Source organism: Crocuta crocuta, unplaced genomic scaffold (assembly GCF_008692635.1).
Source record: "Crocuta crocuta isolate KB4526 unplaced genomic scaffold, BGI_CrCroc_1.0 scaffold692, whole genome shotgun sequence".
Lineage (NCBI taxonomy): Eukaryota > Metazoa > Chordata > Mammalia > Carnivora > Hyaenidae > Crocuta > Crocuta crocuta.
Window position 1 is genome coordinate 371,562 of NW_027532877.1, and position 14,737 is coordinate 386,298.

A 14,737-nucleotide genomic window follows, 5' to 3' on the forward strand; every position below is an offset into this window, starting at 1 on the left:
GCACTTGTGCACCCAACACAGGACTTGAAACCAGAATGCAAAGAGTTATGTAAGAAATAATTAGAAACATAATAAGAAAAAAATCAGACAACCCAGTCTTTAGAAAATTGGGCAGAAGACTTGAGCAGGCATTCCACAAGAGTACATCCACAGGCTCACAAGTGTACGAAAAATCATCTGAGCGGCGCCTGGGTGGCTCAGTCGGTTAAGCGTCTGACTTCGGCTCAGGTCATGATCTCATGGTTCGTGGGTTCAAGCCCCGCGTCGGGCTCTGTGCTGACAGCCAGCTCAGAGCCTGGAGCCTCCTTCGGATTCTGTATCTCCCTCTCTGACCCTCCCCTGCTTGCTCTGTCTCTCAAAATTAATAAAAAACATAAAAAAATAAAAACAAAAACAAAAAAAGTGATTTCCTTAGCTACCAGGGAAGTAAAAATTACATTTTTTTAAATGTTTTATTTATTTTTGAGAGAAAGATAGAGATAGCATGAGCAGGGGAGGGTCAGAGAGAGAGAGAGACAGAATCTGAAGCAGGTCCAGGCTCTGAGCTGTCAGCACAGAGCCCGACGTGGGGCTCGAACCCACGATCCATGAGATCATGACCCGAGCCGAAGTTGGACGCTAAACTGACTGAGCCACCCAGGCGCCCTCAAATTAAAACCATAATACGACGATGCTGTTATATCCCCCACCAGGATGGCAAAAAGAGAAAGATAATGCCAAGTGTTGGCAAGGACCAGGGACAACTGGAACATTCAAGCTGATGGCGAAGGGCAAACTGAGAGTTTCTTCGGAAACCTGACCAAGAGGTTTACTAACGCTGAAATGTGCGCGTCCCACGACCCAGCCATTCTGCTGCGGCACGGACACCCTACAGAGATGCACGTAGGTGGTCCCCGCAGACACACGCAAGGATGCTCACAGAAGCATTCTCTATTGGAAATAGCCCGAAACCTGAAAACTACCCAAGGGCTCCTCAGTAAAATGGATAACGGTGTTTCAACCTACTCACGCAACGGAATTCTACACAGCACTGAGGATGTGCAAATCACGGTGACGTTAAGACACAGAAGAATCTCACAACGAAAGGCGTTGAGCAGAGAGGACAAGTGATGATGCCACTTACCTAAAACACAGAAACAGGCAGCACAGGAGAGGGGGGGCGGGGAGGGGGCGGGGGCAGTGACCGGGAGGGGGTACCGGGCCCACGGCAGCCTGGGAATGTTCTTCTCCTGTTTCCTGAGCTGGCTGCTGGCCACACTGGAATAACAAGTTTAAAGACCACCCGAAGCCCTCACCATGGCCCACAAGACCGTGCCCGTGCACTCTTCCCATCTGGGCAGCGTCCCTCTGCCCCTGCTCCCCCTGCCCGTTCCTCCCCGCACCCCCTCCGGGGCCAAGCTCATTCCCCCCTGGGGCACGGCACCTGCCGCCCCCAGATCTGCATGCAGCTCCCCCCTTCACAGCAACAGGTCCCCACCAGAAGGCCCCCTCCTCAGAGAAGCCTGTCCTGACCTCCCCATCTGAGACACCCTGTACTGGGCGCAACTTGTCCCCCAAATTCACATCTGCCAAGCTTATGAATAGGATCCTATTGGAAACCGGGTCTTTGCAGATGTGACCAAGGTAAGGGGAGGTCACACTGGATCTGCGTGGGCCCTAAGTGTAATGACTGGTGCTCCCAGCTCTGGTCAGGATGAATGAATGAATGAACGAATGCATTCATACCATCCTTCGAAACCTCAGCAAAGGGGAAGGGAGAGGCGAACAGGCAGACCACAGAGGACTTGTTTAGGGCAGTGAAAATAGTTTACATGACGCTATAATGACAAATACACGTTATCACCCACTTGTCCAAACGCCCTGAACGTACACCATCAAGAATGGAACCTAGTGCAAACCACGGACTTGGGGTGATAATGATGTAGTCACGTAGGTTCGCTGAGTCTAACCCACCTGCCACTCTGGTGGGGGTGCCGCTAATAGCAGAGGCCACGTGTGTGGGCGCCAGGGGTCCATGCAAACAATGTACCTTCCTCTCAGATTATAAACCTAAAACTCTTCTAAAAAGGGTCATAAAAGGGGCGCCTGGGTGGCTCAGTCAGTTAGGTGTCTGACATTGGCTCAGGTCATGATCTCGCAGTTTGTGGGTTCGAGCCCCGCATCGGGCTCTGTGCTGACAGCTCAGAGGGTGGAGCCTGCTTCGGATTCTGTGTCTCCCTCTCTCTGCCCCTCCCCTGCTCGTGCTCTGTCTCTCTCTCTCTCTTGCAAAAGCAAATAAACATTTAAAAAAAATTTTTTAAAAAGTACTCTTAAAACAAACCACAAAGACCTTAAGAAAGCAGGAGGAGCAATCGTCCTGGTGAGAGAACAGGCTGCCGCGTGAACACAGCCGCTCTCTGGGGCCTCACAACTCGAGCTCAACCGGGGCCAACGGGCTACACTCTCCCTGTGAGGTCTCCGTGTCTTACAAAAAGGGGAGGAAGAAGATACCGTATCTGGGTAATTAAAACTAGAAGACAATGCCCAAAGCCCCTAGGGCGTGCCTCGTCTCCATGCAAGCCCGGGGTTAACTCAGTCTAGGTGTCAGCAAGCTTCCCCATAAAGGGCCAGACAGTCAGTATTTTACAGGCTCGTTTGGTCTGCGACGCAGCTACTGAGCCCTGCCGCTGTGTGAAAGCAGCCGGACGGTACGAGAAGGAAGGTGTGTGGCCGGATCTGGACGAGGGACGTGGTGGCCTCCATCTGGGGGCTCCCTGGAGGGCTGCGTGCGGGGGGATGACCTACGTGGGGAGAGACGGCTTTCTTACCCCTCCCCCCTTACAGAAGGGAGGTTTCCTCTCTCTCCTCCTCGCTCTTTCTCGAACCCCAAGGTGGCCTTAACAGAGCTCCTCCCCGCCAGGAGCCTGGTGAGCCAGAAGGGGTCCCAGCGGTCCAGGGCCTCCGCGAAGACCAGACTACAGGGCTCTTGGCTCCCTGCTCTTGGAAAAGTACTGCCGACAACCAGGAGTCAGCCAGGCCCTGACCCCGCCCCTGGGCGAGGGGGCCGAGGGGGCTGGGGAACTTGGCAGGCACGCTGTTCCGCAGCCCTCCCTCCACAGTCACGGTCATGGGCACTGCGGGAGGAAATGAGGAGGAGAGAGGCCAGGGACGACAGACACTGTCCACAAAGCGGGCACACCAGGTGCAGTGGGGACAGGAGGCGCATACTGTGTAATTAAGGCCTCCAGACACCTGCGGGAGCTCACCCATTCACACCCCTCGCAGGTGGTTCACACCTCTGAGTACAAAACAACCAAAAAACAGGGAAAAGAAAAAAAAAAGAGGATCGATGAAAAGCTCTCTCCGCCTTTAGACCCTTTAGACCTCAGCTGCTGCCCCAGCCCACCTGAGGCAGCATTTCAGCCAGCAGCTCCCACCCTTGGGGACAGTTCCAAGGGGGTGGGTGGGGCTCCAAAGTGAGAGAGACCAGGTGGTGCGACTGCAGAGCTGTGTGGCCCCCGGGAAATTTCCTAACCTCTCTGTGCCTCATATGCCCTTTCTCAGGATCCCACAGAGGAAGGCTTTGCACAGCTGGACCTGTGTGCTTAGCAAACACCTATCTATGTGCTCAGCAAACATTTATTGAGCACCCTCTATGTACCAGGGACCTGGAGACACAGAAGCGACCACAGTGTCCTAGATTGCAGCCTGGGCGGGGGAGGGGGGGCGGAAAGGGACGCTGGACATCCACACGGACAGCACTCCAAGGGGGGCCATGAGGTGGGCCAGGTGCTTCGAGAGGCCAGGCCAGGCTGCGCCACGCTGGCGGGGGGTCGGGCTGAGCCAGTGGAAGGGCAGGCTGAAGGCCTATTTCCAGATGCAGGTTCCAGCGTGCGCCGAATGCTTATGCCAGGCACCATTCCGCTGGTTCCCCGGCAGGACCGGCTTCGTTATTTGCAGGGTCCGGTGAAAATGGAAACCTGGGGCCTCCTGTTCAACCATTAAGAATTTCACGGTGGCAACAGCAGAGCATTAAACCAAGCACGGGGCCCCACAGGGCCACCTGGTCACGCGCTCACAAAGCCAGCCCTATTTGCAGAGCCTCCTTCCCGGAGATCACTGCTCCCAGAAACCAATGCCACCCAGGGGGTACAAAAGAAACGGACAAGCCAAGGTCCCACTAGGAACAGCCCCTGGGCCTCTCTGAGCCCCAGACTCCTCACCAAGGAAATGGGTCCAAGAGCCGAGGCATGTCGGGCCCGGTGAAGACACACCGATACCACAGGCGCCTGCGCTGTGGCCAGCCGGGTGCCCCACGCCTCCTGAGGGCCGTGAGCGTCAGCCGTCTCGTCCTCCAGGCATCGGTGCTAACTCAGCGCCGTCACTTGAAACTCAGGTGGGAACAAGACCTGTCCATCAAATGCCGGGGCTCCGCACGCGTGCTTATGCGTCAGGCTGGGGTTCCTGTGCGCCCGCCCCAGGTGGGGTACGGACAGGGGCCCTCTCTGTGCGGCTGTGCCCTGAAGGACCCTCTGTCCCAGGGGCCTTCGGATCCAGGCTTTGCAGTGCAGGCGGGCAAAGCGCGCACACCTGCCTCAGCCTGCGCAGACAGGAAGGGAAGCCCGTGGACACCCTCCTCTGGAATGGATACTGGCTCCAGGCGGCGCGCAGCACAGGGCAGGCCGGGGCTGCTTTCGCCCCTGTTTCCTTTACGGGGTGGAGAGGCCAGTGTCCCCCCGCTCCCACCTAGTACTGACTCTCTCCGGCCCGGGAGCAGCTGGAGGGGAGAGGACCACAGGGCGGGAAGACATACTTAGGGAACAGAGGAAACCCGTAAGAGAGCGCTGCAGAGGACCGTCAAGGATCCACAGTGCTGCCAAGGACACCCGCTCTGTCGAGAGTCAGGCCTGCCCTGGGCTCAAGGCCTGGCGCCCGCAGTTTCCTGCAGTGTGATAACCAGAGATAACTTTATTAGCCACCTACTGCATGCCAGGCCCTGTATTAAACTCTCCACAAGCATGTGCTCATCTAACCCTTCTGACAGCCCACCAGGTGGTCACGTGGTGCGGGAGGGGCCGGGCCTGCGTGGCCCAGTGGTGGGAGCTGGGGTGGGGGAGCTGAGCTCCTCCCTGGGAAACGGAGGCAGCGCTACTCCGCCGGGCTGCTGCGGGAACCAAACCTGTAATAACGCAAAGCAGCACCCGGCACGGAGGTCAGGCTGGGGAACTATACTTCGTGAGGACAAACGTGTTCTTACTATATCATCGCCGTAAATCACAGCGGACGCCACGGTCAGTGTCACTGTTACTTTGCACCAGGAGAAACAGAGGCCCAAAAGGCGGCAGAGAGGACCCTGCTGTGTCTACTCTGACTTTTCTAACGGGCGAGCCTGAATCGTCCCACAGGGAGAGGGATCTGCAGTGCCTCTCGGCCCTTCCCCCCCCCCCCGCCGGTGCAGCTGGACTCACGGGCAGGGTGGCGCGGGGGGCCCGACTGCACGGCTGGGGGCCTCCGGGAAGGGCGCGGGCAAGAGGGGCCCTGGCTCATGTGCAAGGGCCCTGGGGGAGTGGGCGAGCTGCCCCCTGGCGGGCTCTCTCGAGGCCCTGGCCACATCGTCCCAGCCCTATGCTCACTGCCGCACGCACGACGACGCCTGGGCCCACGGCTGTCACCAGCGACACACGGGCGGGACAGCAGTTCCACTGACATGACCTAGGGGGCGGCACCCTTCCAGACCCAGGAGAAGGGCAACAGGCCCAGAGAGCGGCGGTTCCCAGTGCAGAACAGGGAACCGCATCCGTCCACACCGCAGCTATGCAGCTTAAAGGAGATACTGCACGGGACAGACGCGCAGCCGGGGTCCCGTAACACGCGGCGTGCGCGGTCAGAGGGAGCTGGGGTCCCTGATCACACCCGGCAGGACGAGCCTGCAAAACCCGCCTGCAAAACGGACCACACTGGTTCCACTAAACCCTGAAACCCTCCCCTGGCTCTGACCTTTGCCGGCCACTGGCTTTGTCTGAAAGCGCGTCTGGTTTCCAGGACAAGCGGAGGCCCTCCTGAGAAGGCTCACAGCGGCCCCTGCCGCACGCCACTGGGAACGGCCTCAACACCCCCCCCACCCCTCCCAGCCGGAGAGCACAACAAAGCAAGAGGAGCCCTGGAAAGCGGCTTTCCGTTTCTAGGGGCTGACGAAAGCTACCATCCGAACAATGCCAGGGGGAAGAGACACGGCGTAATTACATCCCGGGGACGCTGATTCCCTGTCTTCTCAAAATAAACACAAAACGAGAGATCACACAAAGCGCTCTTCCCTTTCCGTCCCGGTCTTTTGTTTCCCTGGGTAAGTGTCATCCCAAATAGGCTGCGGCCCCGAGCGGCACTGTCATTTCGGCGGGACGCTATTTCCTGATCAACACGTGCTGTCTGCGGCAGTCCTGTTTTGAGCCGGCAGTTCTTAAATTGGACTCTCTTTAAAAAGCAGAAGCGGCGAAAACAGGCGGCTCGTGGGGCTGAGGATACGAACTCCTCCTGACTCACCTCCCCGGGGGCGGGAAAATGGAAAGCACCCCCCCCCGCAGGCTGTGACCCCGGCTGGCCAGGCTGTCACTGCCACACAGGGGACCCGGGGTCGCAGCTCAGACTCAACTCCTCCGAAACCGCGCCCGCACCAGCCCCAGCAAACCACGTCTGCTGATGAACGGCACGCCCTGCGTATGACTTAGAACGGAGGTGAGGAGGAAGATGGAGGTGAGAAGGAGTTTTTAAGCAAATCCCTTAAGTGGTTCCCTACTCTTTAAATCGAGTGAGAGAGCAAAGAGCTAGATTTCACACAAAGGTAATTCTTTCTAGTCCCCAAAATATCGGATTTAGATTTTGCATCCACAGTTGACTTCAGGAAGTTGTTCTAATTAGTACGATGCCGACGGATCGTTCTGACAGGGACACAGCTCTCTGGGTCCTGCAGGCCGGGGAGCCCCGGCGACCTGTTTCCATCGGCCATTCCATTCCGAGGGCGGGTCTGCCTCTCTGGGCCACCCAGCACCTGGGCCGCCCTTCCATGAAGACGTCTGATCCAGGGCTCGGTTCTGGGTGGCACCTAAGTGACTAATCTGGAACGCGGAACGGGGTAATGCATTAACACGGGGGCTGCGAAGTCATGGCCCTTGGGCTCTATTCGGCCACAGGCAGACTTTGTCCTGCACCGTTTGTATTTCCGAAAGTCAACTAGTTGCCAACTTACTCCCCCTGAAGATCTAGAATGCCGGTTTTTGTTTCAAAACAGGGAGACTGGTCTGATGAGACCTGCCTTCCGGCCGTCAGCACCCCCAGCCCCCCAGGGCCCCCGTGCCGGCATCTGCTGCTGGACCGCCCTGTTTACACAGGGGACTCAACCTTCTTTCAAAACGGGCCTCCCCCCATAGACAGCAACATAGATGGGGGGCCCAACTCTGGCTGTGCAGTAGGACCCCTGAGGAGCTCGGATCAAAATACCGATGTGTGGGCCCTGCCCCCGACCAACAGACTCCAGCTCCACCGGGCTGGGCGGAGCACAGGTATGTTTATAAAAGCCACCAGGTGACTGGAAAATGCCAGAGCCGGAGAACCAGTGGCTAAAACCAGAGGAATGACTGGGGTGGAGGCATTTCAGAGCCATGCCGAGCCCTGGCCACCCGGGCTGGGTGGGGGCGGAGGGGGTCAGCCCCCCTCTTTTTGTCTCACCTCTGGAGAAGGTCTGGCTGTTTCAAGTTTTCTCGGCACAGTGCTCACGGTGCAAGGGTTCAAGGGCAATAAATCAAAGGCAGCCAGAAGATGACCTTTGCAAGACCACTGGGCCGGCCGACGGCGGAGCCATCAAGGACCCTCAGGCCGCCGTCCAAGGCTCCAGCAGCCCCCCTGCCCCTCGCGCTTCTCACCTGAAGAGCTCTCGGATCTCCCGCCTGTCGGCCTGGAAAGGGATGTTGCGCACCAGAATCTTCGAGGTCGTCTGCTTTCCAGGCACTTGTTTCTTCCGAGCGGATGTCGGCGCTGGCCTGGATGGTTGGGGGAAAGGGCTCGGTTATGTGGGATGTGGGCAGCTGCTGGCCTACACTGACCGGCTCGCCCTGCCTCCAAGAGCTGATGCTCTGGTCCTCTGTGCAGGTGAGGGGTTCGAGGAGTTGGTAAGGACGAGGCAGAGATAAAGGGGGAGGAAGGCGGTCTCCCCCGGGTGATCTTCTCCTCCAGGCGGCTGTGGACGCCAGGTCCGCACACCCGCCCTCGGGTCTCTTCTGCTCGCCGTCTGAGAGGCCCAGGGACTATCAGGGACTGGCGAGAGGAACCCTGAGAAGGGTGAGGCCAGTTCCTCACCAGAACCGGCCTCTACTGGCCCTTTCCAGATGTGGAAAGACCCCAGATGGTCCAAAGGTCTCATCTAAGACTCCCTAGTGTACACCAAGGAGCACCACCCAGGGGCCTGGAGCGGTTTCTAGCCCTGGGAATGGGCTGGGGGTGAGAGAGGAAGCCCACCCAGAGCCCGTCGCTACTACGCTCCCGTCTCTAATGCGCTCCTGCCTCACCCCTGCCCTGCTCGCCTGGGGCAACCTGCCACTGTATCCGAAGGGGGAAGTGGGGTCATGAGAGGGGACAGACCGATCAAGGTGTGGAAGCCACGTGGGCTGCAGAGGATATGAGTGATCTTGAGCAAGTAACTTGGCCTCTCTCTGGGCCTCAGCTGCCCCAAGTGCAGAGTGGGCCTAAAAATAAGGCCTACAGTGTCCTGCTGTTCAAGGGCCCGTCAGACACCGCCTGGTGCCCACCGTGTGCTACACGTTCAATAATGGCAGCTACTGTCATGGAGATGACAGCTTTGACTCACCTCTTTCCGGCCTGGCCCACATCACCTCCCCAAAGGCCCTCCCTAAGCGTCCCTAAAACAGCAACACCTCCCCCACCCCCGGCCTTGTTTTCCTTGCTGGCACTTGCCACCACCTAATCGCGTATCACAGACTGTTTATGTTTCCCTTCTTACTGTGCTGTCCAATATGGTAGCCTCAGACCGCATACGGCCCGTTAGGTCTGTCTCCGACGCTAACACCTACTGAATCTCTTTCAAATTAACTGGAGGCCGTCTCTGGGCTCCGCTGTCCGGCTCCAGGAAGGAAAGCCCTATAAAACTGGACACCAAGGTTTTATCGCTTCTGTGGTTCGTCCAAAGCCCCAGCAACAGGCCATTCTTCACTGGGTTACTTATAACACCAGGACGAGCAGAATGTGCCGGTCTCTCCTGCTCTCGTTCCTTTTGTTACAATCAATGTGCATCAAACATTTATTCAAAGGACCGGAGTGGTGGTGCCCACCCATCACAGACATGGGCCTCGGAGCTGGCAAAGAGGACGTCCCCTTGATCAGGATGAGGCGCCCAGGTGGTGAGAAGTTGGGGTGAGGACATGTTAAGGGGCTCTGACACCCCTGCTGGGGTCCCAGTGCCAGAGCAGAAAGGGCCACCCCGGATGAGAGCACAGAGGGGGCACGGGACACTCACTTGGTGGCTCGTTCCGAGATCCTCACTTCCAGCTTGTGGCCGTCCACGGCGTGACCCTAAGAGGTAAGACCACAGTGCCTGTCACTCTCTCTTCCCAGAGACACCCACCCACACCACTGCTCCCCAGCAGAGGCGGCGTCGGCAGAGAGGAAAGGAAGCTTCAGAGCGGGGGACAAGCAGGGCCAGCTGGAATCAAGGACAGAGAAGAGCTTCTCCCGGAAATGGCTCACGCCGAGCCCAGGCAGCAGCCAGTGGTCACGGAGACCCAGCCTTCCAGTGTCCTCGTGAGCCGTGCGTGGGCCTCAACCTTTCCACCATTCAAGGAGCACAGAATTTTCCATCCTTTGGAAGCGTTTTCAGGCCGAGTAAGCCCATCTGGTCCGGCTTGCAGACAGAGTTTGGGCTAGACTGCATGCTTAAAAAATTTTTTCTAAACCACAGGGGAGTTGCAGCGAGAGCTAGGCTCTCACGTGGGTCCCTTAAGGCAAAACTGGCGTATTAACAAAATTACCCTCGAAAATCCCTGAAGTCTCCCATAAAATATGGCAGGGATAGTAGTTTTGTGTAAACAGTTCTTTGTGGCAATATGCACACGTGTACGCACACAGGGAGGTACGGGACGTAACACGTGCAAGGTGGAGTTTGACACAAGCTTGCGTGAGGTGGCAGAGAAGAGAGCACTGGGCGTGCAGAGCTAAGCCCCAGTTAAATGCCTCCACAGCATCGGATGCCGAAGGCGGACTTCCAGTGTGTCTTTGAAAAACAGCAAACGTATCAAACACCAGAGACCTGGTGTTGCCTCGATCCCCACCCCTCCCCAGGCAGTAACTGGCAGGAGCCAAGGCATGGCTGCCCTTCGGACAGGGCATGGGGGCGGGGGGGGGGAGGGCAGGATTTGCTCTGGGGGATGCTTGCCCCTCCCCTTACTCCGCCTCACGGCCCCTGAGGGTGTCTGGGTCTGCAGCCCTGGTAGATAGCGGAGCTTTCCAGGACAGCAGAAGCCCCAGAGGCGTCCCCATCTCCTACCAAACCCAGCTCAGCCCTTCCTGAAGCCACCCCGAGCAAGGCCAAGGTCATCAAAAATCTACAAGAACAATCATATGGGCTAAGTGCCCGGTTACGTTTCCTATACTCCCAGGGCCTCTCCCCTGCACAGGAAGTTCTGCTGGGACAAGGGGTTGGCCCCGTATGGGCACCCTTTCCACCCTGAGAACAGCCCAGCCGTGCCCGGCCCAGGGGCACCTGTCAGTGAGAACGAGAGCCAAGGTCAGGTGTGCGGGTGCCTGCACACTTGGCCCGATTCAGCTCTATTTCACCTTCACACCGCCTGACCTGAGGCCAGCGCTCACAGACACAGGACATTCTGAATATGATGGCTTAGAAGGGTCCCTGGACCCCCTGAAGCTCCTCCAGGGACTTGGCTCTAGAAGCCTGACCTAGAGGCAGGACCGGGAGCACTCAGCCTGCAGAACGAGGGGTCAGCAAGAGACGGTGGGGAGCGAGCGGGTCTGCAGAAAGGGGCAGGTATGTGGGAGGGCACGCTCCCTGCCCGCAGCCACCAAAGGGCCTGGGATGTGGGGCATCAGGGCAGAGTGCTGGGGGTGCGGTCTCAGGCAGAGGCCGGCCTGCCTCCCTCGGGGGAGGAGCCAGCCCCACGCCATGCGGCTCCCTGCAGCGGCCCGCGCTCAGCTCCCCTCCTGCCACTAGGCGCCCTGATCTGATCCTGGGCGAGGTCCCCGTCCTATGTGGAGTCTATGTGCTAATACCTGAGACTTTAGTCCCCTGGTCCTCACCTTCACTGCCTCCACCCCGGCCCAGGCCAACGCCCTTTCTGGCCTGGGCGACTCCGTGGTTTCTGACCGGCCCCACTGCGATTGGCTCTCTGCACAGCAGCTGGGGACCCTGTCCAGAAGCATGAAGCAGTCCCTTCCCCAGTGTGCTCCAGGCCTTCGGACAGAATCTCACTGCCTTTACACCGGCCTCCACGGTCCTTGAAAGGCTGACAACATCTGGGTCCACACATCGCCCCCTCCCCACCTCCTCCAGCCGCAGTGGCTTCTTTCTGCCTCTCAAACAGACTAAACTCGCTCCTACCTCAGAGTCCCTGCCTCAGGCCCTTTGCACACGCGGTTTCTCCCTCCTAGACTGCTTTCCCTCTAGATCTTCGTGTAGCTGACTCCTGCTTGTCAACTAGTCATCGGCTCAACGGTGACCTCCTCAGAGAGGCCTCCCTGAGCACACAACGTAAAGGAGCCCTCCCTGCCCAGCACGACGCCTGCTTTATTTCCATCCAAGCGCTTCTCGTGACCTGGTCTTGTGTATTTATTCAGACATCTGCTCTGCCAGCCTCGCTAAGACCTGGCACAGAGCTGTGGGTTCACGAATGCACCACAGTGACCACAGAGGGCTGAAGAAGGTTCTTAATCTTTCTGGGGCCATGGTGCCCTGGAGAACTGGAGGAAGCGAGGGGCCCAAGAAAATACAGACGTGCCTGCATTCCCGCTCAATTTCAGGAGTGCTGATGGGCCAGACCCCCCAGCCCCACCCTGCCCCCCTAGCCCACCACCACCACCACCATCACCACCACCTCCCAAGTGCCTCCATGGACCTCAGCCCAAATCCCCACCTTACCTGGAGTTGCTTGAGAGCTTTCTGGGCCTGCTCTGGCTTCCTGTATTCCACGAACCCAAATCCCATGGACAGCAGCTCTCCTATAGGAGGGGCAGAAACAGAGATGAGGTGGGTGGGCAGGAAGGCGAAGAATGAGCGCGAACCCAGACGCAAAGGCTCCGGCAGACCCCCGGCTGCTCACTCTTTGCTCTCGTCCTCACACCCCTCTTCGTTCCCGAGAAGATTTCAGCTCCTGCCTAGCCATTTATTACCAGTTATCTTGAAGAATCAGCCAACGAAGTTATAGAGCCGTCACCTGAGGCCCAGCCGATTATTAATTAACAGATGATTGACATGATAATTAACTTCGTGATAGAATTCCGCCTTTGGGAGGGAGCAGGGACGAACACGGATGACCATCGCTGTGACAAACTGCACAGCGCCTACCTGGGCAGTCCCCTGCTTCCACGCACCACGCACAAGACGAATATACGCGTGAAAGGCAGAGGCCCCAGAGGCTGACTCCTTACGGGTATTTCTGAGCATCCGATCACAGCTGGTCCTGAGTTTCAGATGCCAAGTTCGGAGAGGGACAGGGGCCGGACTATTCAAACCTATCTGGTGCCCCACTTCTAGGTAGTGAGGAGCAAGGGTGCAGAGAGCCAGGGAGAGCTCAAAACCTTATCGGAAATGTTGCTTCCTGACTTTAGACAGATGCGTGTTAGGTACCTCTGTTTACCGTGGGCGGTGGGGGAGAGATTTTACAGGGCATCTAATTCCGTCTTGCCCTCGGTCACAGGATGGGACCAGCCTCTTCCCTCGCCTGTCACACAGACATGTTCATTTTTTCACGACTCAACTCAGAGGACTGGCTCAAATCTGATGGGTCCAAATGAGGATGGAGATTCACCACCTTCTAGCCGCTCAACAGCCCCTTCTTTGCACCCACTGTATTGTCCATGAGACCCAAGCGTCTCCCGCGTGCACTGCCGGCCTGTTTCCATTCGTGGCCACGTGCGAATGAGGCCCCAGGGCAGTAGGAAACCCCGTGAATTGTCCAAACGTGGCTCTGTGGGCCACAGAAGCAAACCTCTGCCCACACTGTGGGCTGCTGGCCAGCGTGGCCCAATCCTCCACGCCGTGCGGACCCACCCTCTGCCCTGCCCTGCCCTGGGAGGCTCACTTTCACGGGCCACCCTCCCTGGGCTCCCTGACCTTCCGGCTTCCTGGGGGGTCTAGCGAGCAGAGACCCTGAGCTGAGACTGGCGGGTGGAGGAGAAGGAGTTAGGGGCACAGGCGCCACCCACGCGCCCAAGACTCCCTGCTTCGGGGCAGTTCTTGCAGCCTCTGACTCAACATCCCCGCAGGGGTCTTGCACTCAGCCCTCACCACCGCATTTATGGCCCCGTCATCACAAATGTCTCCCTGACAGCCCACCGAGTGTGCTTTCCGTGACCTCCTGCAGCCCTCACTGGTGCACACGCCGCCGGGTCCCCTCAAGCCGTGGCGGCTGAGCCCCGACGAGCAGGGCTCTCCAATACACGTGCTCGAGTGCGGGTGGCCAGAGGTGCTTACAACGCGGAGAGATCAGGCACCTGTTTCCAGCATACGTTCAACAGTGCTCCCGAGGGGCAAATGTGGGGCAGGCTCCACTGTGTCGGAGGACACAGCCCCGGGCAGAGCAGGGGGCAGCTCGGCCGGCCCCGCTCACGGCCCGGACACCAGGGATCACCTCTGGTCCCAAACCCCATCGCTTCCTTGGTGCTTGGCTGCCTCTCTCATGACCCAAGCCCTGAGGCTCTGGAGACAGGATGTCCCGGTCTGAGCTGGGTCCCCCCAAATTGCTATGTTGAAATCCTAAGCCCCAGCATCTCAGAACATGACCTTATTTGGAGAAAGGCTCTTTTACGGAAATGATCAAGTTGAAAATGACGCACCCAGTATGACTGGAACCCTCACAGAAGGGGGGCATCTGGACACAGGGCAGACTCAAGCAAGGGCAGCATGAAGTGTGAAGACCACCACTGATGGGCCAAGGACGAAGAGCTGCAGTGCACTCTCCCTTCACAGCCCCCACGAGGAGCCAATCCGCTGAAACCTCGACCTTGGACTTCCGGCCTCTGGAACTGCGGATAACGAACTTGTGTCGCTGCAGCCCCCTCGTTCATGGCACCCTGGTACGGCGGCCCCAGCAGAATGCACGCAGCTCCCTAGCTTCTGTGCCACGTGTCTGCTTAAAACCTTCCTGCCATGCCCCCACCACCACTTCGGGGGAAAAGCCCAGACCCCTCTGCAGGGCACAAAGTCCTCCATCCTGTAACCTGGGACCGGCCTGCCTCTCTAAGTGCATCTGTGTCCTCAACACACTCGGGGACGGGGCCCAGCGCGGGGCCCCTGCCTCCTCTGCACACCTNTCATAGCTCTGCCTGACTCATGTAGTGTCCCTGTAAATCCTGCCAAACGGAAGGGATGGGGACTGAATGGCTGTGAAAAAGGAAGGACGGGTGGCCTGTCCGTCACGTGCAGGAAGCCAGGGCTGGAGAAGAGACAAGCAGGGAACAAGGGCCCCAAGACAACACCCGAGGCTGCTGTCCGCAAGGCACAGGCACCCATAGGTCGGGGGGA

General features: G+C 58.3%; 1 protein-coding gene across 1 annotated transcript in view; it reads right to left on the reverse strand.

The window, feature by feature from the left end:
- RBM19 (RNA binding motif protein 19) overlaps nucleotides 1–14,737 on the reverse strand; it is a 130,096-nt gene that overhangs the window by 81,946 nt on the left and 33,413 nt on the right. Inside the window, exons 24-26 of the mRNA XM_077745635.1 lie at nucleotides 12,134–12,213; nucleotides 9,503–9,558; nucleotides 7,896–8,012 (exon numbers count right to left, since the gene is read on the reverse strand). Of these exons, the coding sequence (XP_077601761.1) occupies nucleotides 7,896–8,012; nucleotides 9,503–9,558; nucleotides 12,134–12,213 (253 nt within the window). The remainder of the gene's footprint in view (nucleotides 1–7,895; nucleotides 8,013–9,502; nucleotides 9,559–12,133; nucleotides 12,214–14,737) is intronic.